The 26,398-nt window shown below is 40.3% G+C and overlaps 1 protein-coding gene across 3 annotated transcripts; it reads left to right on the top strand.

Annotated features, from left to right (window-relative positions):
* Nucleotides 1-8,189: 8,189 nt before the first annotated feature.
* On the top strand, nucleotides 8,190-24,834 carry LOC126404159 (uncharacterized). Of its 3 annotated transcripts, none has more exons than XM_050067175.1 (6): nucleotides 8,190-8,214; nucleotides 11,233-11,320; nucleotides 13,974-14,216; nucleotides 16,302-16,562; nucleotides 17,030-17,161; nucleotides 20,901-21,264. In XM_050067175.1, exons 2-6 carry the CDS (start codon nucleotides 11,290-11,292, stop codon nucleotides 20,948-20,950), a joined length of 717 nt encoding a protein of 238 aa, XP_049923132.1. In that variant the 5' UTR covers nucleotides 8,190-8,214; nucleotides 11,233-11,289; the 3' UTR covers nucleotides 20,951-21,264. The 3 variants fall into 3 exon arrangements, with proteins under 3 accessions (XP_049923132.1, XP_049923133.1, XP_049923131.1); XM_050067176.1 differs by lacking the exon at nucleotides 8,190-8,214 and adding an exon at nucleotides 24,519-24,834 and having other exon boundaries at nucleotides 11,055-11,320; nucleotides 20,901-20,951; XM_050067174.1 differs by lacking the exon at nucleotides 8,190-8,214 and having other exon boundaries at nucleotides 11,057-11,320.
* Nucleotides 24,835-26,398: the final 1,564 nt, after the last annotated feature.

Here is a 26,398-nt window from a genome sequence, read left to right on the forward strand (position 1 = left end):
TGAATTTCTGTCTTTGAGAGATATTATTTTGTAATATAACTGAATTTTCTATCCATACATATAAATTTTATATATATAAAAATTATAAGGCATCTTTGAGTAAACTGCGAGTATCATTTAAGTAGGCTATGTCGTGGCCGGCCGAGTGTCCTCTTTTTTGGAAATCAAAATATGGTCACCCTAATTATTTAACATTAGAAAACAGATGGGATATCGAATATAGACTGATGTGCCAGGACCCAGGCTGTGTCCCATACCTGTCCCATCCCATATGCTGCTAAATGACTTTGTATTAATAAAGATTATTTCCTATTACTCCTGGTTCCCTTCTCCTTTCATCATCTGAGACAAGGTATATTACAGTATCTCACCCGGATACAGCAATGCTATTTTCTGATTGGCTGATGGGTAGCTGTGTCTTATTTTTATTGTCTGGAGCATGGCAAGCGCCTGTTGAGCTCTACAGTACCCACAGCGTCTTGCAACACGTCCCACTACATATACAGCGGTGTAACTTGGTGGGTGTTACCATAATAATGTGTTTATGCGTGAGAAATAACATGTGTGGCGGGTGAGAGTGTGAAAAGGTTAAAATGTGTGTGTCACTCTCAAAGCGTGAGACTTGAGAGCCCTGCCCTCTGTTGCTGGACTTTTCTTTTTGACGTTATTCTTGTAATATGACCTCTTGTCTCGGTCGCAGAACCCGGTAAAAGACATACACAGCGATCTGAAGCAGGCCTAAACATACATTATATATAGTGACATAATCGGAGATGGCAGCACACAAATGTCAAAATTTATTTTCCCGGTGAGCTCACCTGTCTTTGAGACAACGTCCGTGAGTTTTATCCATAAAAAGACCAAGAGAAATCTAAGCAGGACTCCACAGTCCATCCTTATAGTCCACCATGTGCTGAATGAATTAACTTTTTTTTTTGTTTCCGTGTTGTTGCTGGGTTTTTTTTTTTTTTAACAAACTTTATTTCAGAAAACAGTATGTACAAAGCTGACAAGTGCTCAACAAGCAATTCAATCAAGGGGTACAAGAAAACAATTCAAGATCAAATGCAGTAATAGAAACGTAAAATTTAAGAACAAAATAAATAAATAAAAAATGGGACTCACATATAAAATGCATTAAAAACTAAAATTCATCATTGCAAAAGGAAAAGGGTTACATTCTTCTTCTTCAAAGAGTTCTCTATATATATTGACAGTTTTGATACTTTTTGTTGTATTAATAAAATCTAGCATTTTAATATATTCAACAAATTCCAGTGAATATCTGATGAAATTAGGGGTTACTTTCAAGAATCTACATTTGTGGATATGAAATTTACCAAACAAAATCAGTAAATTAACAATAAATTCTGTTTTATCATTCTTGTGGTCAAAATAAACAATGACACTTTTACAATCAATTTTGATAATATTTTTAGTTTTACACAATACATATCGCTCAGTCAGAGACCAGAAGTGAGTATGAACACTGATAAAATAAATGGGATATGGATTCAACCTCATTATTACAGAAGGTACAATTATTTTCAGTGTCTAAAAATTTGGATAGGTAAGAATTAGTTACATATATATTGTGTAAAATTTTGATGTGCACTTGTTTAATTTTATTGTTAATGCAGAATTTGTATGGTAAAAGCCAAGCTCTCTGCCAGTCAATGTCAGTAAAGTTGTTATTCCAAAAAGCTTTCCCTCTGGGATTAATTTTCCTTTTTTCATAGAGTGCATTACGTATGTGTTTATTGTTACACTTACGACCCATAAAATCTAGACCATTTACAAATAACAGAGATTCTATCCTTAGTACTTCTTGGAATTGTAGGTGACACTTCATTAGGTGAGACAGGCCGTCAGGAATAGCTTTTATCACGGAGATAAATTCTTTACTTGGTACAGGAAAGGATTTAATGAGAAGGAAACGCTCATAACTAAGCAATAAACCACTGGTGTCAAATAAATCAGTTACAGATATTATACCTTTGTCAAACCAATTCTGCTTGAAAATAGATTTTTTCCCCACAGTTATATCACCATTATTCCATATGATGGTTTTGTGTGGGGAAAAGTTATGTGTGTAACACAATTTCCATGCAAGGAGGGCCTGTTGAAAGAATTTAGATAACTTTATTGGTAATTTAGAACACTTATAATTACAGGTGAGTAGAAGATGAAGGCCTCCCAGTTTTTTAGCAATATTTTGTGGGATAAAATACCAGATGGAGTTTGGTGTTGTAAGACAATGTTTAATCCACTTTATTTTGAATGTATTGTTTAAGTCAGTAAAATTCAATAATTCAAATCCTCCTTCTTTTCTGGGCCCAGAAAGTATATCTTTTTTTTAGGTAATGGTGTCGGTTTTTCCAAACAAAATTAGAAAGTACAGTGTTAATTTCTTTAGCTGTTGAATCTTGGACATACAGAGACAAGGCGGGATAAACAAGTCTAGAGATACCTTCAGCTTTAGTTAAGAGAATTCTTCCACAAATGGATAAATCACATTGTAGCCACATATTCATAATATTTTTTGTCTTTTTTAGTCTAGGAAGGAAATTAAGTTGTTGTCTGGTAAGCATATCTTTAGTTACATCAATACCCAAATATTTAACAGTTTTCTTTACTGGTATGTTGCAAATGTGTTCATCATCTGTATCAAATAGACTTAAAATTTCACATTTTCTTATATTGAGATGTAAGCCTGAGGCTCTAGAGAACACATTAATCAAATGTAAAGCTGGTCCAATTTGATTTTTGTCTCTCAAAAACAAGGCTGTGTCATCTGCCAGTTGTGTAATTCAAATTTCTTTTTGAAAAATAGAAGACCTTGTATATTTGTTCAATAAAACATTCAAGTTATCCATGATTGCCTTTTCTCATTACTATCTTTTTTTATGTATTTACTTCATCTAATAGCCGTTTCAATAATCTTAAATTTGAAATATTCCCATTTGTGGATACCATTCAAATCCTTTTGATTAAAAATATCTTGTGCCATTAATTTAACTGAATCCTGAAAGGTTTTATCTTTAAGTAAATTATTATTTAGTTTCCAATATCCACGCAATTTATTATTTTCTTTTGAATCCACCAGAAGTATAGTGATCATCTTATGATCTGATAAAGGAGCGAAACAGTGTGAAACTTCAGATATGTATTGCAGGCAAGAGGTGGAGGTTAACCACAAATCTATTCTAGACTGCTGTGTACATCTTGAATTACTCCAGGTAAATTCTTTATAATTTGGGTTAAAAAAACGCCAAGCATCAGTAACTGATCATTTTTCACTTAGATAAATTGTGGCTTTAAATTGTGAATTGTGGGAAATTCTTTCTGGGATTCTGTCTACCGTATCATCTGGAGCATCACTGAAGTCCCCTCCAAGGATCAGAAGTGCATCTTTATATTTTTCCTGTAAACTGTTTAATTTGGAATAAATCCGATTAAACATAGTTTTAGCTTGGGCTATCTTATTGTGACCATATAAGTTATATATTAAGAAAAGAGAATTGTCTAGTTTTACTACAATTATGATCCACCTTCCCTCTTCAGAAATGAATTTTTCTAAACTATCTCCTGTAAACTTGTTAAATAATAAAGCGACACCTGCAGAGTGATGAGAGGCATGTGCAAAATATGCTTGATCCCCCCACTGACTTTTCCAAAATTTACTGATGCTTGATCCCCCCACTGACTTTTCCAAAATTTACTGTCAGTATCACTGGAGTGAGTTTCTTGTAAAAGAATAATGCCAGCATCAGTTTTCCTGATGAAAAGAAATATTGCCTTCCTTTTAGTATTGTCCCCTAACATTAAGAGAAACGATTTTTAACAAGTTAAATTTAAAATTAGACATCTTTAAGGGTCAAGAAGAGAAAAAAGTGAGCACAATGTCTGAGGAACAATAACAAATTCAAGCCCTGAGAAGATCTGGCTTACTATATAAATTCCTCAAGGAATATAGAGTGGTAGAACCTCTTAAGATTTAAGTACCAAAACAAAAAAATGCCAATTTTAACTAAACTTGGACTATAACTACCAAGTCTAACATCTTAACAACACATCTAATATATTTCTTTTAGACCAACCTGTTATTATCAGTCCATCCTTAAAGAAAGGGAATTGTGTGGAGTGACCAGAGTCAAATGTTGTTAACTATGACTTAGATAGTCTCTGCTGTGACTCTTTTCCCATCAATAATCACATCTGGACCACGCCATGCAGTTTTCTTTCCTTCTTTGTGCGCTTTGTCAACGATCGGCCAGAGTTTCTTCCGACACTGTCTCTCCCAGTAAGTCAAGTCCTCAGCTAGTCATAGTTTCTTCTCTTTCATCACATCGGCATTCACTGAAGCCCTCCAGATCCTCTGCTTGAAGGTGCGCATGGTGAACTGAATTATCACTGGGCATGGGCTCCTGTATTCGCTGGGGCATCCGATCCAGTGTACAGTATCGATGAGGAAACCCAGCTTGTTATTCTCCTCTGGAATCATTTTGCTGAAGATGTCAAAAACTTTCTTCCTTGTGTCTTCTGCGGTCTCGTTGACACCCTCCGGGAGGTTGAGCAGCTTGAGGTTCCAACGTCGGCTGTAACGCTCTGCTTCTTTGATTTTTTTCTCTTGCTCAGAAACCCGTCCATTCACAGCGTTTACTTTGTCGAAGGCCGTTTTCATTTGGTGATCCATTCCTTCAATGTTGTCTTTGATTGTGCCAATGTCCGCTGAGTTTTTGTTTATCTTAGTTTCGAGAGAAGAAAATTTGCTTGACAACTCTTTGATAGCATTCAGTATATCAGCATTAGATACCTTCTCATTTTGGCTGTTGGAGCAGACTTTTTTGGGATTAGGACTTGCCAGAGGGGAGTCTGGTAAAGGTGAACACACCGGGAGCGCACTCTCATTTTCAAAGTCCATTAGAAGGTTTCCCCTCCTGTCCTTCTCTCGTTTCGGCATATTTCACGTGTTGTTGGCAAGCTAGCAAGCTAGCTTGAGACAGGCTAGCTAAAGTTAGCTGAGCTTGGTCGTAGTTGTTAAAGTTTGTATTTCTTCCATTAGAACAGGTTTATCTTGGACTAAACATTAGATGTGACTTCCTTGAGAATATTAGTCCTCTAAATTGTCGTCATGCATCTCTCCTTTTCAGTTATAACAACTGGTACTCAAATCTCTTCGGAGTTCAACTCAAAACAATCGTACTGGTCGCCATCTTGCCCGACCTCCCAAAAACCCTGAATGAATGAACTGTAACTTCTCTACAGCTCTACTCAACATCACTGGGACAGGATGGGCGGGACTTCACGCTGTGATGTGATAGTAATATCACCTACTTGGCGGAGGTCTGCACTCTCTGAGTGCTTTTCTAGTTGAAGACATGTTTTCAAACCGAATTTTCCAAACTGCTGACTGACGTTGTTTGAAAGTGTTTGTGCCCCGTATGTTCCACTTCCTTCCTTAATAACTGTCACATAGTTACACAGTTTGAGCTTAGATGTCTACCACTGATGCGCAGAGGTGAATTTAGTGAAGGTATGTTGCAACAGGGGTGCCTGCCCCTCCTGCAATCTGATTGGCCACCCCGTGTCATCATTTTGTAAAGCTTGTTACCATGCGGCATGTTAAACCGAAGCAAAGCTGAAACACTGTGAGACTGGACTGTGTTCATTTTTATTTATTTTGATGACCGGACGGAAGACAAAGATTTGTGTTTTTTCTGTCAGTTGATCATAAGTTTGGGGAAATTTCACATTCATAAAAACAAATGGGCCAAATCTAAACCAAACATTGTACTCTTTCGACAAGAACTGCACCGCTATTGTCAGAGAATATGTTTTATGGCATGCGTTGCAACAATTACGACAGTTTTTGATAGGTACATGTTTTTGACGGCAGTTCATGTGCGTTAAGACGTGTTAAGAGTCGTGTCCATAAAGAGTCAACGTGCTGAAACTACTAGAACTCTCATTATTTTAGAATAAACCAACAAGCTTATTACATGGTGTCAGAAGTGGTCACGGATGGCAAAGTTCCAGCCACCGGAGAGTTTTTGTTTGTGCCAGCAGAGTGGCCCGAGTGGAAGAAACGGTTTTCCCACTACAGGACAGCTACTAAATTGGACAAGTAGGATGGCCCAGTTCAAGTGAGCATGCTGGTGTATGCACTCGGTAACGAAGCGGAAAACATCCTGAGCTCTTTCTCCTATGAATAGGGGGAAAGTGAAGATGAGTTTGACGCCTATTTCATTCCGAGATGCAACATTATTCATGAACGTGCCTGTTTCAACCAGAGAGTGCAACATGCGGGAGAGCGTGCAGAGACATTTATCCGCGCCCTGTATGAACTGTCTGAACACTGCGACTTCGGTGCAAAATGGGAGGAACATATAAGGGACCGGATATTGTTAGGCATCTCGGACAAAGAATTATCGCAGAAACTGCAGCTAATCCCGAAACTCACTCTGGAGATGACTGTGCAAGAGGTGCGTCAGTCAGAGGAGGTAAAAGCGCAAGTTAACCAGCAGGGAGAGCGAGCCTGTGCTATCCAAGAAGTAGCCCAAAAACACAAAGACAGTGACCGCAGGAAATGTGGACAGTGTGGCAAAACACCTCGCAGCCAGCAGGATAAGTGTCCAGCAAGACAGTCTACATGCAGCAAATGTGTTAAGAGAGCATAGTGTCAATAAAGAGTCAACGTGCTGAAACTACAAGAACTCTCATTATTTTAGAATAAACCAACAAGCTTGTTACAGCTATGCTGCCACAATCAAGGACATTAGAAATAAGAAAGCTGCTAAAACATACTCTATTATGGAGAAATTATGTGGAAGTGATCTGTAAAGTCTTTTTGCTGTCTTTTGTTTTTTGCCTTTGTTTTGTTTGTATCTCTGCACCCCCTGTTTGTTTGTAAGTATGTATAGGTTTATGTCTGTATAGTCTCTATATACAGACTCTACATTCAGTGAATGTAGAGTCTGTAGGCAAACCCCGGAGATCTTGCCTCCGGAAGAAGAGCGGAAGTGCCCTGGTTTCCGGTTGTAGGTTGTTTGTAGTCCGCGTGATATTGACCAATCACGTTTGAGCCGGCTGCAGTTGTTGCCAGGTTAAACGGTCCGTGCGGTGAACTAACGAGGCGAAACATAATTGGCGTCACTGCAAACTCTGAATCCATCGCAGTGGTTCAGCATATTTACTTATATGAGCGGGGGGAGGAAACGGAAATTCGCCTCCTCCAAACCGGAATGCCAAAAAATCGGGGGTCTGACCCCAGAGGCTGTATTCGCTGTCTGCCGGAAGTCAGACGCCGAATACAGCCGATGGGTTCCGAGAATGATGTCTGTATGTAAGGTATTGTGTGTCGCACAATTAATAAAAAAAACAAAAAACATTTTCCTAATTTTGGCAAGTGTTAAAGATGCCAGCAGGTTTTTGGGGTTCAGATTGTATTTAAAATTAGTACAAAATACAACCTGTTATAGTTGTATGTCCCTCCTCTAAGCCAAAATAAAAAACAAAAGCCCCAAGTCATAAATGTTTAGTTCATATTTGGGAACAGTTGCTAGTCTGCTCTGCAGGCAGCGAGTCCCAAAGACTAATTAGGTGCACAAAAAGAGAAGACAAAGAGAGCAAGCGGGGACATGCATAGAGTGTGATGAAGTAGATCATGCACCACTGCAACAGCCAGACTGATCTGTGTTAAGTGGAAAAACCCGACCATAGCATAGCAGAAGAGTCCAAAGGCCACAGATATCACCCTGATGACACTGTTGTTGGCTGCTGAGCTGTTAACCACATACACTGATTAGTCAAAACTCTGGAATAAGCTGAACATAAAAGCAACAAACTAAATGTCCAAGTCAGTTTAAGACGGTCAGAATCAGTACTGAATGGGACGGCCGACCCAGGGCCCACATTAGATCACACCGCGCTTTCTTTCTTCATCTCTTTTGACATAAACTGAGCTGATTTTAAACACCTTCATGTCATGGTCTGCCCTGTCTCCATCTGGCCACCAGGTGTCCCCAGACAACCTTACCTTGTTTTCCATTTACTCACCTGGGCCTCCTTCCCCCATTCACACACCTGTTTCTCGTTGCCTCATCAGCCCACTCAGTATATAATCCTGCTATTGTTCCCTGTGCTTTCCCCGCATTCATGTTTTTCCCTGCTTATTCTTCCTGTCTGCCCACCAGGTTGTCTTCTCATCTGTCTGTAAGCCTGTTTTTTTTACAGTTAGATTTGATGTCCTGTACCTCTCTGTTCTGCTGGTACTGTAGTGTTCCTGCAGTGTTGTGTGTCTGATTCTCCCTTCAGGAGGCCTCTGACCTGTGTTTTGTGCGACCTGGTATTTTAGTATTTTGATCTGTATTCAAAACACTGAGTGAAAATGTGTTTATGGGTTTTCCATGTGGGCACAAATGCAGCAAAATAGCCCTCCTAGATGCCTCTATGGTAGATTAGACATGACGAAGTGGCATCAACGGCGCCTTCCAGTGGAAAAACATAATGAAGCACCCTCCAGAGTTCCCTTCTAGTAGAGAAAATGGGACATAGAGCTCTCTAGCATTCACCTTTGATGGAGGAAACGTGATGTAGAGCCCTTTAAAGTTGCCTTTTAGTGGAGAAAACATGGTGCAGAGGCCTCCAGAGTTACCTTTTGGTGGAAAAACGTGATGCAGTGCTCTCCAGGGTGCCCTGTGCTAGAAAACGTTCATTCATGCAGCTAGTGCACCTTTATCTTTAGATCTTGTTGTGTGTTCTTCAAATTTTTTCAGTCACACTGTCGTCAGATTATTGACAGTAGGAATGTTTTGCTGTTGCTGCTGCAGAGGAAAATATTGTGTATTGATGTATTTAGACCCATGGTGTGCGCACACTCCTTGATACTGACGTGATACTGGGCATTTTCAGTGACCAATAGCTGCGTTTGTGCCACCAAACATGTTTGTTTTTTTAGCAACCTCTCACTGCATTTCCAGCGACCCTGTCACCACGTTTCCAGAGTGAGTCATGGCTCCAAACTTGGGTTTTTTAGTGACCCGTTGCTAATAATTCCAGTGGCCTTGGTGCACCCAGATGTGGGTCACTGCATTTCTCGTGGCATTTGTGGCAATAAACATAGGTGTTTTCTAGCAAACCATCACTACATTTCCAGCAGCTGTTGTGCCGACAAAAGTGGGTGTTTTTCAGTTATCTGTCACTGCATTTCTAGCGGTTCTAGAGCCACCAAACAGGGGTAGTTTTTAGCAACCAGTCACTAAGTTTCCAGCGGATTTTGGCTAACAAACCTTTGCGTTGTAGCGACCCTGTCACCGCGTTTCTAGGGTTCCTGTCACCGTGTTTCTAGAGGCATTCGTGACTCCAAAATTTGAGTGTTTTTTCGCAACCCATTGCTAATGCTTTCAGCGGCCCTTGTGCACCCAAACATGGGTATTTTTCAGCATTTCTTGTGGCATTTGTGGCAATAAACATAGGTGTTTTCTAGCAAACCATCACTACATTCCAGCAGCTGTTGTGCCGACAAAAGTGGGTGTTTTTCAGTTATCTGTCACTGCATTTCTAGTGGTTCTAGAGCCACCAAACAGGGGTGTTTTTTAGCGAGCCATCACTAAGTTTCCAGCAGCAGTTGTGCCACCAAAAGTGTGTTTTTAGCGACCTCTCACTAGGTTTCCAGCGGATTTTGGCTACCAAACCACTGTGTTTGTAACGACCCTGTCATTGCGTTTCTAGAGGGATTTGTGCACCCAAACGTGGGTGTTTTTTAGTAACCTATTGCTAATAATTTTAGTCACCTTGGTGCACCCAAACATGGGTGTTTTTCAGCATTTCTAGCGGCGTTTGTGGCACTTTATGTAGGTGTTTTCTAGCAACCTATCACTACATTGCTGCTGTTGTGCCACCAAAAGTGGGTGTTTGTCAGTGATCTGTCACTGCATTTCTAGTCGCACTTGAGCCACCAAACGCGGGTGTTTTTTAGCGACCAGTCGCTAAGTTTCCAGCGGATTTTGACTACCAAACCTTGGTGTTTGTTAGTGACCCATTACTGCATTTCCAGCAGCTGTTGTGCCACCAAAAGTGGGTGTTTTTTAGCAATCCATCAAGTTTCCAGCAGCTTTTGGCTTCCAACAATCAGTGTTTGTGAGTGATCCATCGCTGTATTTTTAGCAGCTTTTGTGACACCATAAGTTGGTGTTTTACGCCCAAACATGATCTTGTCTAACTATAATACAGGGCTTAAAGTAAAACTGTTATGTTCCAGTTTTTTGATGATTCAGTAAGTCTACTTTTAAAATATTGTGTACATGAACAATATCACCATAAACAAAGCTCAGTCCCCCTTCTGCCAGCAGTAGTGATAACCAAATGAGGCGTCATGAACCATTTCCTTCATTTTCTGACCCCACTAGATGGCGCTTTTGGTTTGCAGAAAAAGGCTCAAGCAGTGGCAGTTCAGTGCTCTCAACCCCTCATTGAATAGAGTGCCTTCTACTGGACTCAGAAAAAAAGACAATGGTACATTAGGTTTTATTTTCCCACCACCAGCCTGCAGGCTTATTTCACCCCAGGCTATGTGAAGAGTTATGAGGCATGTACAGGTGATGCAGAAAAGAAAACTGAATGACTGACTGAGCAAAGTGATTCCTAATTTCCACATCTCTTCAAGACAAACTTTGTATTTGTAGCCCACAAACTATTAAAGCTAATACACACTGCAGCGAAGGACTGCAAGTGGAGACATCTATTCTTATTTTTTCTTCAGTTTTTGATGGTTTAAACGCTGTGGTTTTGTCGTGCTGTACTGGTGTGGTGTGCTGTTGGTCCAGGTCAGTGCTGTCTAACACTGATGGTTTTAAGGTGACATTTGTGTTTGAGGTTACCCAGGTTAACAATGTGTCTGTCTCATGTCCTGTTTAACAGAAATGTGACTCATTTAGCAAACCTCTGTCACCAGTTGACAGTTTCACTTGATTTGTTTTTTTCCATTGATAAAGAGGAAGAGCTGTATTTGTGTCTGTTAAGTTGGAGTGATAAAAGGGACTTTATATGGATACATCTAGGAGACATTAGTAAAGGTTGCTGCAGTTTGTGCAGTCTGGCTTTATGAACTTTCAAATGGAAAATATGAATTTAGGGTATTTTTTTTTCTTGCATGCTTCAGGTCATCAACATGTTTGTTTTTTATATGTTCCGCCTGTCATCTGGGTCGTCATGATTTCCTTTTGAGCTCAGGATGTGGGTAGACTGTTGGCTGTTCGCTGATGAGAACAAAGACAGCATCGATGCAGGATGGAGATCACCTCACTCTGTCTCCTACTTTGTAAGTAATGTTTTTTTTTTTTTAATAGATAAAGTTTGATTTTTCTTAATTCATTCAATTGTTATGTTATAGCTGTTGTTTCTTAGTACTTGAGTACTAGATTGGTATAACTTTATGGTATTGTACAGTTACTGAGACAATTAAATGCCAGTTAGCATCAAACCAGAAGTGCAAAAAGCAGTAAAGAGCAGAGTAATGTAAATAATAATATACAGTGCAGGCAACTGCAAGGCAAGTGCAACTAGGAAGCAACAGTTAGAGCTTTGATTGGGCGTGTTCAGACTGGGCTGTAATTTCTCAGCATGCCAATATGTCATTTTAGACTGATACGACGTAGGTTTGGGCCTGATTTTTTTGGGTCCAGTCAAAGCTCTACATTTTATTTATCTGCACCCCATTCCAGTTCGTTGATAGGTGAATTGCCTTAATTTATTTTGATGATTTGACACAAGTTTGTATTTTGGTTCTTTGAAGCTGAATTAAAATCTGAAGTTGATATCTTGGCAGAAAGTCCTTAAACCCAAGCTGCCACAGTGCAGCCTTATTAAAGGTCCAGTGTGTAGGATTTAGGGGGACGTACTGGCAGAAAATATAACAAGAATGTTAGTGTATAATCCCTGGAAAATAAGAACTGTTGGGTTTCCGTTACCTTAGAGCAAGCTGTTACATACGCAGGGAGCAGGTTCTCGCTTGGGCAGTGACTTCCTTTGTCAGACACCAGCAAGGAAAGCTGTCCTTTAATGTCGGCATGATACACAGCCAGACGCCTTTATTGTTTAACAGCGCCCAGCGGCATCAGGGGAAAACGTGGCGGAGCAACAGCAAAAGTTAAAGCTATGGTCTACGTTTAGAAAGACGATGAGAAAGATGTGAAAAAAGCACCCCCCACACACACACATACCCCTCCCTCTGTGCTTCATGATCCCTCCCCTCCGAGCTCGTGTGCCCCTCCCCTCGGAGCCTCCTAACGACACACACTAACGACAGCTTTCACAGTCATAAGCCAGCATTGGCATACAGTTATCTATGTCACAACATCCACAATAAAAACGAAATATTACCCGTTCAACAAAAACTCTGCTGTATCAGCATCACTTTTCAGGCCCAGATCTTGCCGGAGCTTTTTCCATCGGTCAAAGGATGACCGGATGTTTACTCTGCTTTCAGCCCTCAATTTGTCGCATTTCCTCTTCGTTTCCGTCTTTTCAGAGGCAGACTTACGCTTCCTTTCGGCCTTTGCCGGTGGCGCAAGCAGAGGCCGCTTGCTGCTGTCGCTCTCTTTATTTTCCATATCGAAACTCGTGTAGCTGAATCACTCAGGGCCTTCTTAGTCTCCTTCTTCTTTCGTTTTATGTCGGTTGGCAAATAACGTTTAGGTGCATTACCGCCACCTTCTGGACTGGAGTGTGGAACACAATATACTACATATTAAATTCTATTTACAAGCCCTGTTGCTTCCAAAAACCTGAAAATCGCTCCAAACACAACATCCCCTCGCTCAGGGCCTTACAAACCACTCGTACTTTCAAATGCGGAGGGGGGTTGGGACAAGGCGGGACGAGGAGCAGAGCAGTGTCAAAATGGAGCGAGGGGATTGGACGGAGGGTAAGAGAGAGAGAGTGCAAATTTGAGCAAGGACCGGAGCGAAATTGACCAACCACAGCCATGCGGTCCGTTGGTCAATTTCTTTGCAGACCTGCAGCCGCCAGAGAGAATGGATTTTTTTGGTTCCTTTTGCTCTACACATTGTGTAGCTAGCACTATTGGACCATAACCACCATCTAAATGATGTTAATAATAATGATCAATCTTTCTAAATGTAGACCATAGCTTTAAGGCAGCAAACGTCTGAGCAGAGTGTGTTAGAGGAGTGGGGGATGGATCCAACGATCACCTACGTTCACTTCCTGTAAGACTGTAAAGCCAAACCCTGTTCTTTTGTCCTAAACCCAACCACGTGTGTGTTGGCAACACATACCCACATGTTTGTTGCTGAAGGAAAAAAGGTCAATTTGCAGTGTTGTACCGACATAGTGCTTTAATTTTGAAAGAGACTTCATGCAAACTGTACATTTCCTGTGAAAACAGAGTGTATTTTGAAAACAGACGATACATGTAGGCTGAAGTTGACACGGCGTCTTAGAACGTCAACAACCAACACACCCACGGTATCTTGTTCATCATATCTCACTGTAAAAAATCCATGACCAAATGTACGACGAGGTCAGAGTGAGAATGTGTTGCCCTCCGTGACAGTGTTTTAGGTGAAACTGCTTCAGTCAGTGTTTTTACCAGTTTAAATCAGCTGGTCTGTTTGTTTTGGAGAGGAAGAGACCTCTGGCGATAAATCGGTAAAAACCTCCTGAACGATGAAGAAATTCTAACCCGCAGAAGTTTCAGCTGGTTGCAATCTGTGAGCCTCACCACAAGGTGGCACTAAATCCCCCTAAATCTGATCATGACCACAACCTGTGATATAAAATCGATTTTTCAATAAGATCAAATTGTTGGTATGATTGACTTTGATTGATTGAAATAATCTGATGTGTTAAAAAAGGTGCAATGAGACCAAGAGCACAGGATCTGAAGTCTCTGATTTTAATCAAGCTGATGTTTTTAAAATCACGTCTTTTATTTCCTGTTGAACCACCAGCAGCCACACTGAGCATCCGTCCTGACAAATCTCAGTTCTTTCGGTACGACCGCATCTATCTGAGCTGTGATGCACCGCTGAACTCTACCGGCTGGACACTGATGAAGCACAACTCCTCTGAGACGCCTGAACCCTGCGACAATGGCTGCACGCTCGACGACGTCTACCCGTCAGACAGTGGAGTGTACTGGTGTGAGTCTGAACAGGGCGAGTGTAGCAACACCATCAACATCACAGTGGCCGGTATGTCCGCTAATGAGCTTGTGTTTTGTTTCATGTTGTGTTTAGTTTGACAAAAGAACCATGAATCGTTTTTTTATGTCTGAGGGTTCTGAAGGACTGCGGCATGAGATGAATATTTTATATAAGAGAGATTTAAACTGTTTTGTTTTATTTAATCATTTGTACAGTCATTTCTACGTGTGCCTGTCAGAATGTGTGTCAGTTTAGAAACACTCCTGTCAATGACAACATGTTCTCACTCCCAGCTGGTCAATACAGCAGCTTGGTCAGTGGCCCTTCACACTATGACACTCTACATAGGCCTACCCCTCATCACTGCCCCATCTGTATCTGAAACACGATTTGTTCAGGTCCTATCCTCTGACCAGTGGGCAGGGATGGTTTACGGAACATGTCCACCAGGCACAGGCCCCATGACCCCAAGTGTCAGGGCCCCCCCTGGCCTGAATGTGCAAAATCCCAAATAAACACATACCAACCAGGAAGAGACTCAAAGACCACAACGGGACACAAAAAGACCACAAAGATGCAAAAACAAAAGTGCAAATAGACACAAAAACAACCACCGTAACAGGCAAAACAACCATAAAGAGATGACAAACAACAACCCCCCCCCCCCACCCCTACAAAGTAATACAAAATGAACAGGAAAGGAACAAAATCACTTCAAAAAAAACACATACCAACCAGAAAGAGACTCAAAGACCACAATGAGACACACAGAGATGCCAAGTAAATGCAAGGAGACACAAACATAACCACCGTAACAGACAAAACAACCACAAAAAGACAACAAACGGCAATGAAGGGACACAAAATTAGCTTAAAGACACACAAATTCACCATTTAAGAGATCCAAACAACTGCAGAAAGACACCGAACAACCACAAAGTGACACATATGTACAAAAAAGACACAGAATTACCTCAGAGACATAGACGACTACAACAAGACACAGAACAACCACAAGGAGACACAAAATGACCAAAGGAGAGACAACTTTACCTCCAAGAAACACAATTACCTAAAAAAAAAACTCAGATGACTACAAAAAGAGATCAAGTCAACCACAAGGAGACAAAAAAGTTACAACAAAGTGACACAAAATTATCAAGACAGACACTAAAAAGATACAAAATTGCCTTGAAGAGACCCAAGCAACTACAAAAAGACACAAAACCACAAGGTGACACGAAATTGCAAAAAAAAACTAAATTACTTCAAACAGACATGAACGACTACAAAAACAACCAGTGACATAAAATATCCAAGAAAGACACCAAAAGATACAAAATTATGTGAATAAGACTCAAACGACTAAAAAAGACACAGAACAACCACAGTTAGACCCAAAATGACTACAAAGCTAAAAAAAAGAGACCCAAACGATTACAAAAAGGCAGAAAAACTACAAGGAGACACAAAAATGAACCACAACTAGAAAGAGATGCAAATCCATTATAATCTCTGTGTGTCTTGGAAGTGGAGAGGTGGTGGGGCCCTTTGCCTATCTGTGCCCACGGGCCCATTGTCTCATAACCCGCCCAATGGGCTATCCTTACCCTAACTATTCAAAGTCAATGCCTAACCAAAACCATTTCCACACATGGATAAAACAATTTGCGTTTCCACTCGTAACATGAATACAGTCTTTTCGCAGTAAACGTCTGTGTTCACAGGAAACAGCTAAATAAGAACAGTTTAACCAAAACATTGTTCAATGGTCACAGTTTGTTTAGGTTTGGAAAAATGTCACAAGTTAAAATAAGTTAAAATATCTAAGTGTTGACTTGGGACACAAACAGCAGCCTCCTGGGTCAAAGTCCTGTGTTTGTGTGACCCATCCATCCACCTCGACTTCTCCTTTCACGGACTTTGTCGCTCTTTCTACTGCTTCACTTCACTTCCTACTGCTGCCACATAGAGCTCTGTGGTTTGAAGTGTAGGGCCTCTGACTAAGCTGTTTGATGAGTTGGGAGTGAGAACGTCTGTTTGTGCCAGCCAACAAATCAATATGGTAAGAACTACTACACTTGTCTTTAACCATGACAACAGTGACACCATGTTTGCTCTTCTATGTTTTAGCTGGTGTCGTGATACTGGACAGCCCTGCACTTCCTGTGAGGAAGGGAGATGAGGTGACTCTCAGCTGCATCCACAAGGAAAGATACTCAAAGAATCCTACATCAAATTTCAATGCTACGTTCTACAAAAACAATGCTTTCATCGGTACCAAGCCTGACGGAATCCTGACCCTCCGAGCGGTGTCCACGTCTGACGAAGGATTCTACAAGTGTGAACACCCGACGAAAGGAGAGTCGCCACAGAGCTGGCTGGGTGTGACAGGTGACACGCTCTGCTCTCTACATGCAGCATGTGTGACAAAGTGTCGGCGCTCGAGCGCAGCATTGCAAATGTTCTTGGAAAATGCTTCATGAGGCTTCATTTGGCCATCGCTAGATATCATGTACTGACGTTGAGTGACTGACCTGTCAGTCTACGTGTCATTCTCTTCTGCTAATTCTGATTTGATACTTTTTCGCAATGAAAAAATGACACCAAATAAGGTGAGGTAAACAGTTTTTAAGGTGAAATCAGAAGTTGTCAAAAATGGCCAATTATACCCTTGACCCCAAAGGGTTAAATGGCCAACATGCAGTGAACCTGTGTCTTTGTTCGACTCTAGTTGTGCTCTTTGGTGAATATTCATATGCCCCTCTGTAATTCTTTTTTTGTTTATTAATGTTGAAAATGCTGCATAATATTTGGATGAAAACAGAACTTAACCTCATTTGAAACTGTCTTCCTCACAGCGGGAGCTCAGCCTCCAGGTGACCCTCGTCCTGACATGCCTTGGTACAGACTGCTCTGCTCCATCCTGCTGTTCCTCCTCTACACAGCCATACTCATATTGTGTATTTACACATGCCGCAGGCTGGCTCGAGGTAAGAACACCTCTGAAAATATACAATAATAATAGAATATATTGATCCCAGTATGGATCATATTTTCTGATGGCTTCCTCCAAAAGGAGTCAGAGGTCAGAGCTGACCTTAGAGCTGTTAGAGATGATGAGAGACACCACTAAGACACCTGAATGCTCATTTGAACTCCTTCATATACTGTTAGGTAGTTTAATCTCTAGTAATACATCATATTCTATAAGATCATAATATGTTTGTAGCGTGGCTGTCCTGTGAGAACCATGTATCTGTAAAAAGCTTTGTGAGGACGACTTTTCCAGCTGATCCAAGACGGGTTTTAAAGGGTTTATTTAGCGTAAAGAAAAATGTCACCTAAAAAATAATCATTCTTACATCAGTTACTCACTGCGTGTTGAATTTGAGAAGATAAGTGGTTGTCTTGAGATGTCATCAGCAATTCTGAAGGTATCTCATACCATATGTATGCAGATGACCTCCAGTTATATTTTTCTTTTAGCCCTGATAGGACCGATGGAATTGACTCACTGTACGATTGTATGAATGTAATTAAGGACTGGATGGCTTCTAACTCCCTTCAGTTGAACGCAGCTAAAACCGAGATTTTAATTATTGCACCTGACGCCTCAGCATCTAAAGTGGCCAGCTGCTTAGGGTCCCTCAGTGCAAATGTGCGCCCCAAGTTGAGAAACCTTGGGGTCACATTTGATCAGGCCATGCTCTTCGATGACCACATCAAAACTGTCACTCGCTCCTGCTTTTTCCACCTCAAAAACATTTCCAAACTCAGATCCATGTTAACTTATTCCGAGCTAGAAATGATCATCCATGCTTTTATTTCCTCACGTCTGGATTACTGTAATTCTCTTTTCACCTGTCTCAATAAAACTTCATTAGACCGCCTCCAACTAGTCCAGAACGCTGCCGCCAGGCTTCTGTCCAGATCTCATAAGTTCACTCACATCACTCCAGTCCTGGCATCCCTGCACTGGCTCCCTGTTAATTTCAGGATCCAGCACAAGATTCTAACCATCACTTACAGAGCCCTCCATGGTCAAGCACCTGCATACTTGACGGATCTGGTGTCCTTTCACTGTCCTGTCAGGTCACTGCGGTCCGCTGAAGGCCACCTACTTACTGTCCCTCACACAAGATTAAAGACGAAAGGTGATAGAGCCTTTAAGGCTGTTGCACCGAAATGGTGGAATGCACTACCTCATGAGCTGAGAGCGGCCTCTTCCGTGGACACTTTTAAAAAGCAGTTAAAAACACATCTGTTTAGGCTTGTGTTCCATTAACTGTCCATTGTATCATCTCTGTATTTCGCTGCACTTTACTTTTTATTTGTTTTTGTGTATTTTGCATTGTTTCTGTTATTGTATTTTTTGTATTTTATCTTGTGAAGTACTTTGTGTCCTCTCTGTGAGAAGTGCTATATAAATAAAATTTACTTACTTACTTGGCTCACATGCCTTATAGGTGAATGGAAAATCCGAATAAAGCAAATATTTTTCATGACTTGAAGAAGAATACGTCATGCTTTAGGCTCGGGAAGACGGAACTAAACCTACCTAGAAAAAATGTATGAATTTGTTTTCGTATTTTGTCTTATTTTTACTCTATAGTGCACGTTTGAGAAACTTTATATATGTATAATGGAGTTTAGAGAGAGACCCATGGGGACAACACATTCTCACTCCGACCTCGTCACATATCAACGTTTGGTTCCTTCAACAACAAACAAAAATGGCTGGGTTAAGTCAACAAAGACAACAGGGTTTGGCCTTAAAGGGGTAGAGCACCCAAACATGAAAATTCAGCCATTATGTACCCACCCATATGCCGAGGGAGGCTCAGATGAAGTTTTAGAGTCCTCACATCCCTTGTGGAGATCCAAGGGGAGAGGAGGTAGCAACACAACTCCACCTTGGATCACTAAGGACGAGCAGTATGGAGATATTTTGTGGTTTCAATTATGTGTTTTTGGACATTTGAATCTGGGGCGCCGTCAGCCTCCATTAGGTGGAGTTGTGTTGCTACCTCCTCTCCCCTTGGATCTCTGCAAGTGATGTGAGGACTCTAAAACTTCACCTGAGCCTCCCTCGACATATGGGTGAGTAGATAATGGCTGAATTTTCATTTTTGGGTGCACTATCCCTTTAAGGCTGAAACTCACTGGCAGCGTATGGCACGCGTCAAAACAACAACATTATTCTCTATTTACAAACCCACATCGGCGGCGTGTCGATGTGCGTCGACGTGACGCGCCGTGGCACTTCTCGCTATTGTCCGATTTACCAGCGTCGCCGCCCTTGAAAACGCACTTCTTTTTCCGAGAAAAGCCTATTTTGTACTTCCCAGCTCCCATAGTAGCAGCTCTGTTGAAGAGCAGAAAAGAAGAAGAACTTTGGCGCCATCTATCGTCATGTGATAATAAGCAACTCACATTGGTACCATCGTAGTCTGGTTGTCGTGGTCGTCCTGTGTTGTGTGTTTTCTTTTTCTTCCCGCGTCTTCTTCCTCGTCTTTTGTTCTAACTGGCGGTTGGCAACCAGCTAGTCACATTATCGCCACCTAGCGGAGTGGGGTGTGCAAAAGAATTCCGGTGGATGCCCCGCAGCGCAACGCTGTCTGTGTGTGTTGGGGTCGGCACTTGACTTCTGTCATGTGACACCGCCGGTGTGTTTTGGCCTTTAGAATCTTACGGGACACAAACACTGCTCTCCTGCGTGAAAGTCTGTGTTGGTTGGACCCATCCGCCACCCCAGTCGGACTTTTGTCGCCTTAACCTTTGTCCTTGTCCTGCTGAATTTCCCCCTGCTGCCGCTGGGCACCGTTAACGATAGCAGCAACCAGCCACGAATCATGCCGACATTACAGGATGATGTTGAAAGTCACTGCCCAAGCACCCGATTTCGATGACTTTGGAGTTAGACCGGGCTCATGGGGAAGAAGAATGTCAGGGCTGAGGAAAGGTGCAGGTGCATATGTCACATCTTTGTGTCTGTTACTGTCTTTGTCATAACAGTCGGGCTGTGTGATATGAGGTATAACAGTGTTTTATAGACAGTTTTATGTTATTATGTCCTGTTTTTGTTTATGTACCCATCTGTCATTGCCCTGATACGGACATGTGCTGTGATACTGACAGCAGTTATTGGTTAATGTATACCTGCAAGTCGTGTCAAAGTCGAGTTGTGTGAGAGTGAACAGCTGTTTTGATATAGTGTAGCTGATGTTAAACACAGTCCCCCTTTACTTCCACTCATCAAGAATATTTGCCCTTTTTTTGGATTCTCTGTTCACCACAGAGGCATCAAGGAAAGCAATGTTTTCTTCACATATTTAAGGCGAGTGATTTACAAATGATTATTTTGCAGCTGAAGTGTTCTTTGAAGAAGTAGGGGAATTTTCTCAACACATAAAGGAACACTTCATCCTTCAGTTTATCACAAACAGTTTCCACTCTGAGTGTCTTTGACTCTTTTGTTGTTGTCCATGCAGCTACCTCACATCCTGTCTCACTGACAATGAGATCACCCTTTTGTGGCTGAGGACAGGTTCAATTCTGTAGTTTCCTGTGAGAGAATCAAAACTCACACGTTTGGAGGTACATGGTTTCCACTGGACAGGATTTTTTGAGCTGGTTGTCATAGTAACACTGGTAGAAAGCAGGTAGTGAAAGAAGAAGAAGCTACACACACTCCTCTTAACCCTCTCTCTTCTCTGGTTTTACCTGCAGCTCGAGCTGATGCTAAAAGGAGAGCGTCTGATCATCGCGTACTGGAATGAAGAAGAAGAAGAGCTGTGAGTGTTTATGTGCTGACCAATATGACGGGAAGAAGGCAATGTACTTATTTTTGTAAAAGTGCTTATTTTTCATTACCTTCAAGATAAGCTACATGATTTATTTAATAATCCATCTGCACGCTCTGATATATTTCTAACTCATATGTCACTGTTATTTAAAATGTTGAAATTTTGAGCATTGTGTGGATTTGGTTTTTGCACCTTATTAATAATCTTTGTTTTATATGTTGTTGTATTTGCACTCTTTCCTACTGCAACTGCTGCACAACAATTTCCCTCTGGATGAATAAAGTGGATGTAAACCACAAATACATTACATGCGTTATTTCATACGTATCATATGAACATTTTGAATTTATTTCTGAGCTGACTTTGTCATTGAGATTCGGAGGGGATGGTGGATGGCGTGTCACCTCAGTGAGACACCTGTAACCTAATCTGAAAGGTTACTTTGTGATATGCAGGAGATAAGAAGTGAAATGTTTTCACATATTTAGAGATAAATGGTCCGTTGTTGTCACATGGTATGGTAGAAAATAGTCATATATCACCACAGCCTCCAGTGGCATTCACCTACAGGGAGAGGGCACCATTGAGCAACTAACCCTCAAAGACAATCTCAACTTGAACCAACATTGTTACAGGAAGACAAAACTGTCTGCAGAGGAAATGTGTCCAAATGGCCCCTGTTGTCTGTTTCAGGACATTTAATAAGATCTCTCAGGTGAAATCTGATGTTTTTTGATTCTATAGATGATCAGTGACTCTTCAGCTCTTTGGTTGAGAAACCTTCACCAAGATCTCAAAATAAATTGATCAACAACACATTATTGTCTGCCGCCACCTGAGCATCTTAGTCTAAAACATTTTCCCAAAGTTGACAGAACATTGAAATAAATCACTTTTAATGGTAGTCCAGTCAATCTAACTCAAAAATAGGCCCAACCTAGGAGATACTGCAATAGTTAAGTTTCAAATGCAAAGTTTCAACATTTTACAGTTACATGGTGAGATTATGTTAGTGTATTAGTATTGGAGGGTCTATGTTCACCTATCCAACATATTTGGTGTCTTTTCATAATTTTTCGGGGTCATTCTTTTAAATGAAACACTTTTAAGATGATATTCTGATGTATTGTACCTGTATTTGAAGTACTACTCCCGAACAACCAATTTTTTTGCCAAACTTTCCACTTCAGTTTGTGCCACACTGCTCCTATGGCAGTATCCACATCTAAACTGGGTATAAATTTGTCTGTATTTATTTAGTATCTATAACGGCATCACTTGTTGTAAGTTTGAGAGAAATGTAGGGAACTATAGTGCAGGGGAGGTGGAGGGTTGGGTTGACGTGGAGATACAGATTGCGTGTGAGCGGAATGGTTCTATGAGCAAGTTTTCAACTTCATTCTATTCAACTATTCTATCATTTATTACTTTTTTTTTTAAAAATTGCAAAAGCGGTAAGAAAGGCTGTGCCTCATGGTGATGTACCAGAAAAAGACATTCTCTGTGCCTCATGGTGATGTACCAGAAAAAGACATTCTGTATGTAGTGATGGCCAAATGAAGCCTCATGAACCACTTTCTTTAGTTTCTGACCCCACCAGATGGCGCTCTTGGGTTAAAGATAAAAGCTGAAGGACTGGCAGTGAAATGGGCTTTCAAACCTTTGTTGAACAGACAGCGCCATCTAGTGGCTTCAGAAAATGAAGAAGGTGGCTCATGAGGCTTTATTTGGCCATCACTACTTGTACGTCTTAGACGAAACAGGAAACACAGAGTGGAAACTTCTTTTTGTTATAGTCGAAAACATTCTGGGAAGTCAGTGGTGATCGTGTTTTATCGGTCCAGGTCAGAATTTTCACTAATGGTACAACCCATGGTGGCAAATTCTAGTTTAGTATTACAAAAGGTCTTTGTAATCTACATTTGAGACATTTTAACACGCTTATTTACAAATCATATGAACAAGTCTTGTCATTGTTTGTTAAATTAATAAATGAAAATACATCATTTAGACTTGAACGCCTAAAGATCATCTCAGACTAAAGGTCACTGTGTGAGCTCTGAAGAATTTAATAATCCCAAACACATCATTCCATCACTCAGATCTGGAGCTCATTCATCACCTAGAACCACACTCTGCTGCTTGTCCCATACAATCAAATAAAGGGAAATCTGTCAGTCCCTTAATGAATTTCTTAAGAATATTTTTGTCTTCCCATTTTTTGATCTTGTTCTTTTGTTTTCTTTCTTTTTTAATCCTTTATCAGCATCAGAGTCTTCACTGAACAAAATGTCAAGGATGATTTCAACAGTTTCACTTACATTGTATTTGGACTATTTCCATAGAAATGCAATAGTATAGGTTGAACAGCAGATGTCAGCATTGTGAACCTATGTCATTAAATCTGTTGCACAAATGCACCTGAACTTCTGCTTAAAGTACAACTTATTCTGTTTCAGGCCTTTTTAATTTTGAAAAAAAGAATCTTTTTATTACCAATCACAGTTTCATCTCAGCCTCTCAGTGTCCAACTTTGAAAACAGACTGCGTTCATGTATGATTTTAGTTGTGAATAAAAGGATCAGCAAATCAAAGGGTTGCATAAAAATGATATCAATATATTTTATAGACAGTATAGTGCTGAAAACAGGAGCACAAGAAGCAATTTTTAAAAATCCACACACACATTTAATAATAAAATAGTAAAACAATGTTGTAAGAGAATAAAAACGTGATATGTTATATATAAACACACAGCAACTCTTTTAGAATACCACCCTGTAATAATGAGTCTGAAAGATTTTTAAAATCCTCTGGTTAGTCAGTATAAGAGGACACAGAGNCTCTTTTAGAATACCACCCTGTAATAATGAGTCTGAAAGATTTTTAAAATCCTCTGGTTAGTCAGTATAAGAGGACACAGAGGAAATCCAGTCAGGGACAGGACCTGAGACTAGTGATGGCCAAATGAAGCCTCTCTTTATTTTCTGACCCCACCAGATGGCGCTTTTGGTTTAAAGATAAAGGCCGAAGGAGTGAAATGTGTTTTCAAACCTTTGTTAAACAAACAGTGCCATCGAGTGGCTTCAGAAAATAAAGACAGTGGTTCATTAGGCTTCATTTGGCCATCACTTTCAGAGACAACAACTCTATCCCTGAAATGATTTACAAAATGATGGTCCAATGTATCAAAAGCCACACAAATATCAGAGGGAACACTGTCCTACATCTGTGTTTTCATCAACAATATTACAAAATCAACATTCACATATCAAGGATATCAGCACTTAACAGAATAATTGGCTCTTTTTGTTTTTTAAATCACATTTCTGGAAATTCTGAATATTTTAATAGAAAACATGGCAGCCAAAAACATGGCAGCCAAAAATGTACTTAAATAATGTGGATAAAGCCATATATTAAAATCATAGTGTTTTTTTTTTACTTTTCAGAACATACACCTTTTTACTTTCATGTTTAGCCTATGTATCATACACATAACCAGTCCAGTTGCATTTACAGTTTCCATCCATGTCAGTGNGAAGAAGAAGAAGAGCTGTGAGTGTTTATGTGCTGACCAATATGACGGGAAGAAGGCAATGTACTTATTTTTGTAAAAGTGCTTATTTTTCATTACCTTCAAGATAAGCTACATGATTTATTTAATAATCCATCTGCACGCTCTGATATATTTCTAACTCATATGTCACTGTTATTTAAAATGTTGAAATTTTGAGCATTGTGTGGATTTGGTTTTTGCACCTTATTAATAATCTTTGTTTTATATGTTGTTGTATTTGCACTCTTTCCTACTGCAACTGCTGCACAACAATTTCCCTCTGGATGAATAAAGTGGATGTAAACCACAAATACATTACATGCGTTATTTCATACGTATCATATGAACATTTTGAATTTATTTCTGAGCTGACTTTGTCATTGAGATTCGGAGGGGATGGTGGATGGCGTGTCACCTCAGTGAGACACCTGTAACCTAATCTGAAAGGTTACTTTGTGATATGCAGGAGATAAGAAGTGAAATGTTTTCACATATTTAGAGATAAATGGTCCGTTGTTGTCACATGGTATGGTAGAAAATAGTCATATATCACCACAGCCTCCAGTGGCATTCACCTACAGGGAGAGGGCACCATTGAGCAACTAACCCTCAAAGACAATCTCAACTTGAACCAACATTGTTACAGGAAGACAAAACTGTCTGCAGAGGAAATGTGTCCAAATGGCCCCTGTTGTCTGTTTCAGGACATTTAATAAGATCTCTCAGGTGAAATCTGATGTTTTTTGATTCTATAGATGATCAGTGACTCTTCAGCTCTTTGGTTGAGAAACCTTCACCAAGATCTCAAAATAAATTGATCAACAACACATTATTGTCTGCCGCCACCTGAGCATTTTAGTCTAAAACATTTTCCCAAAGTTGACAGAACATTGAAATAAATCACTTTTAATGGTAGTCCAGTCAATCTAACTCAAAAATAGGCCCAACCTAGGAGATACTGCAATAGTTAAGTTTCAAATGCAAAGTTTCAACATTTTACAGTTACATGGTGAGATTATGTTAGTGTATTAGTATTGGAGGGTCTATGTTCACCTATCCAACATATTTGGTGTCTTTTCATAATTTTTCGGGGTCATTCTTTTAAATGAAACAGTTTTAAGATGATATTCTGATGTATTGTACCTGTATTTGAAGTACTACTACCGAACAACCAATTTTTTTGCCAAACTTTCCACTTCAGTTTGTGCCACACTGCTCCTATGGCAGTATCCACATCTAAACTGGGTATAAATTTGTCTGTATTTATTTAGTATCTATAACGGCATCACTTGTTGTAAGTTTGAGAGAAATGTAGGGAACTATAGTGCAGGGGAGGTGGAGGGTTGGGTTGACGTGGAGATACAGATTGCGTGTGAGCGGAATGGTTCTATGAGCAAGTTTTCGACTTTATTCTATTCAACTATTCTATCATTTATTACTTTTTTTTTTTTAAAAATTGCAAAAGCGGTAAGAAAGGCTGTGCCTCATGGTGATGTACCAGAAAAAGACATTCTGTATGTAGTGATGGCCAAATGAAGCCTCACGAACCGCTTTCTTTATTTTCTGACCCCACCAGATGGCGCTCTTGGGTTAAAGATAAAAGCTGAAGGACTGGCAGTGAAATGTGCTTTCAAACCTTTGTTGAACATACAGCACTATCTAGTGTCTTCAGAAAATGAAGAAGGTGGCTCATGAGGCTTTATTTGGCCATCACTACTTGTACGTCTTAGATGGAACAGGAAACACAGAGTGGAAACTTCTGTTTGTTATAGTCGAAAACATTCTGGGAAGTCAGTGGTGATCGTGTTTTATGGCTCCAGGTAAGAATTTTCACTAATGGTACAACCCATGGTGGCAAATTC

The sequence above is a fragment of the Epinephelus moara genome, chromosome 17, assembly GCF_006386435.1.
Source record: "Epinephelus moara isolate mb chromosome 17, YSFRI_EMoa_1.0, whole genome shotgun sequence".
Lineage (NCBI taxonomy): Eukaryota > Metazoa > Chordata > Actinopteri > Perciformes > Serranidae > Epinephelus > Epinephelus moara.

Excerpts from the sequence above, each read along its gene's own strand:
- LOC126404159 (XM_050067175.1), top strand. The coding sequence starts at position 11,290 with ATGGAGATCACCTCACTCTGTCTCCTACTTT. Across the intron at positions 14,217-16,301 it reads CATCAACATCACAGTGGCCG|CTGGTGTCGTGATACTGGAC; the intron begins GTATGTCCGCTA and ends TCTATGTTTTAG. Across the intron at positions 17,162-20,900 it reads ATGCCGCAGGCTGGCTCGAG|CTCGAGCTGATGCTAAAAGG; the intron begins GTAAGAACACCT and ends TTTTACCTGCAG.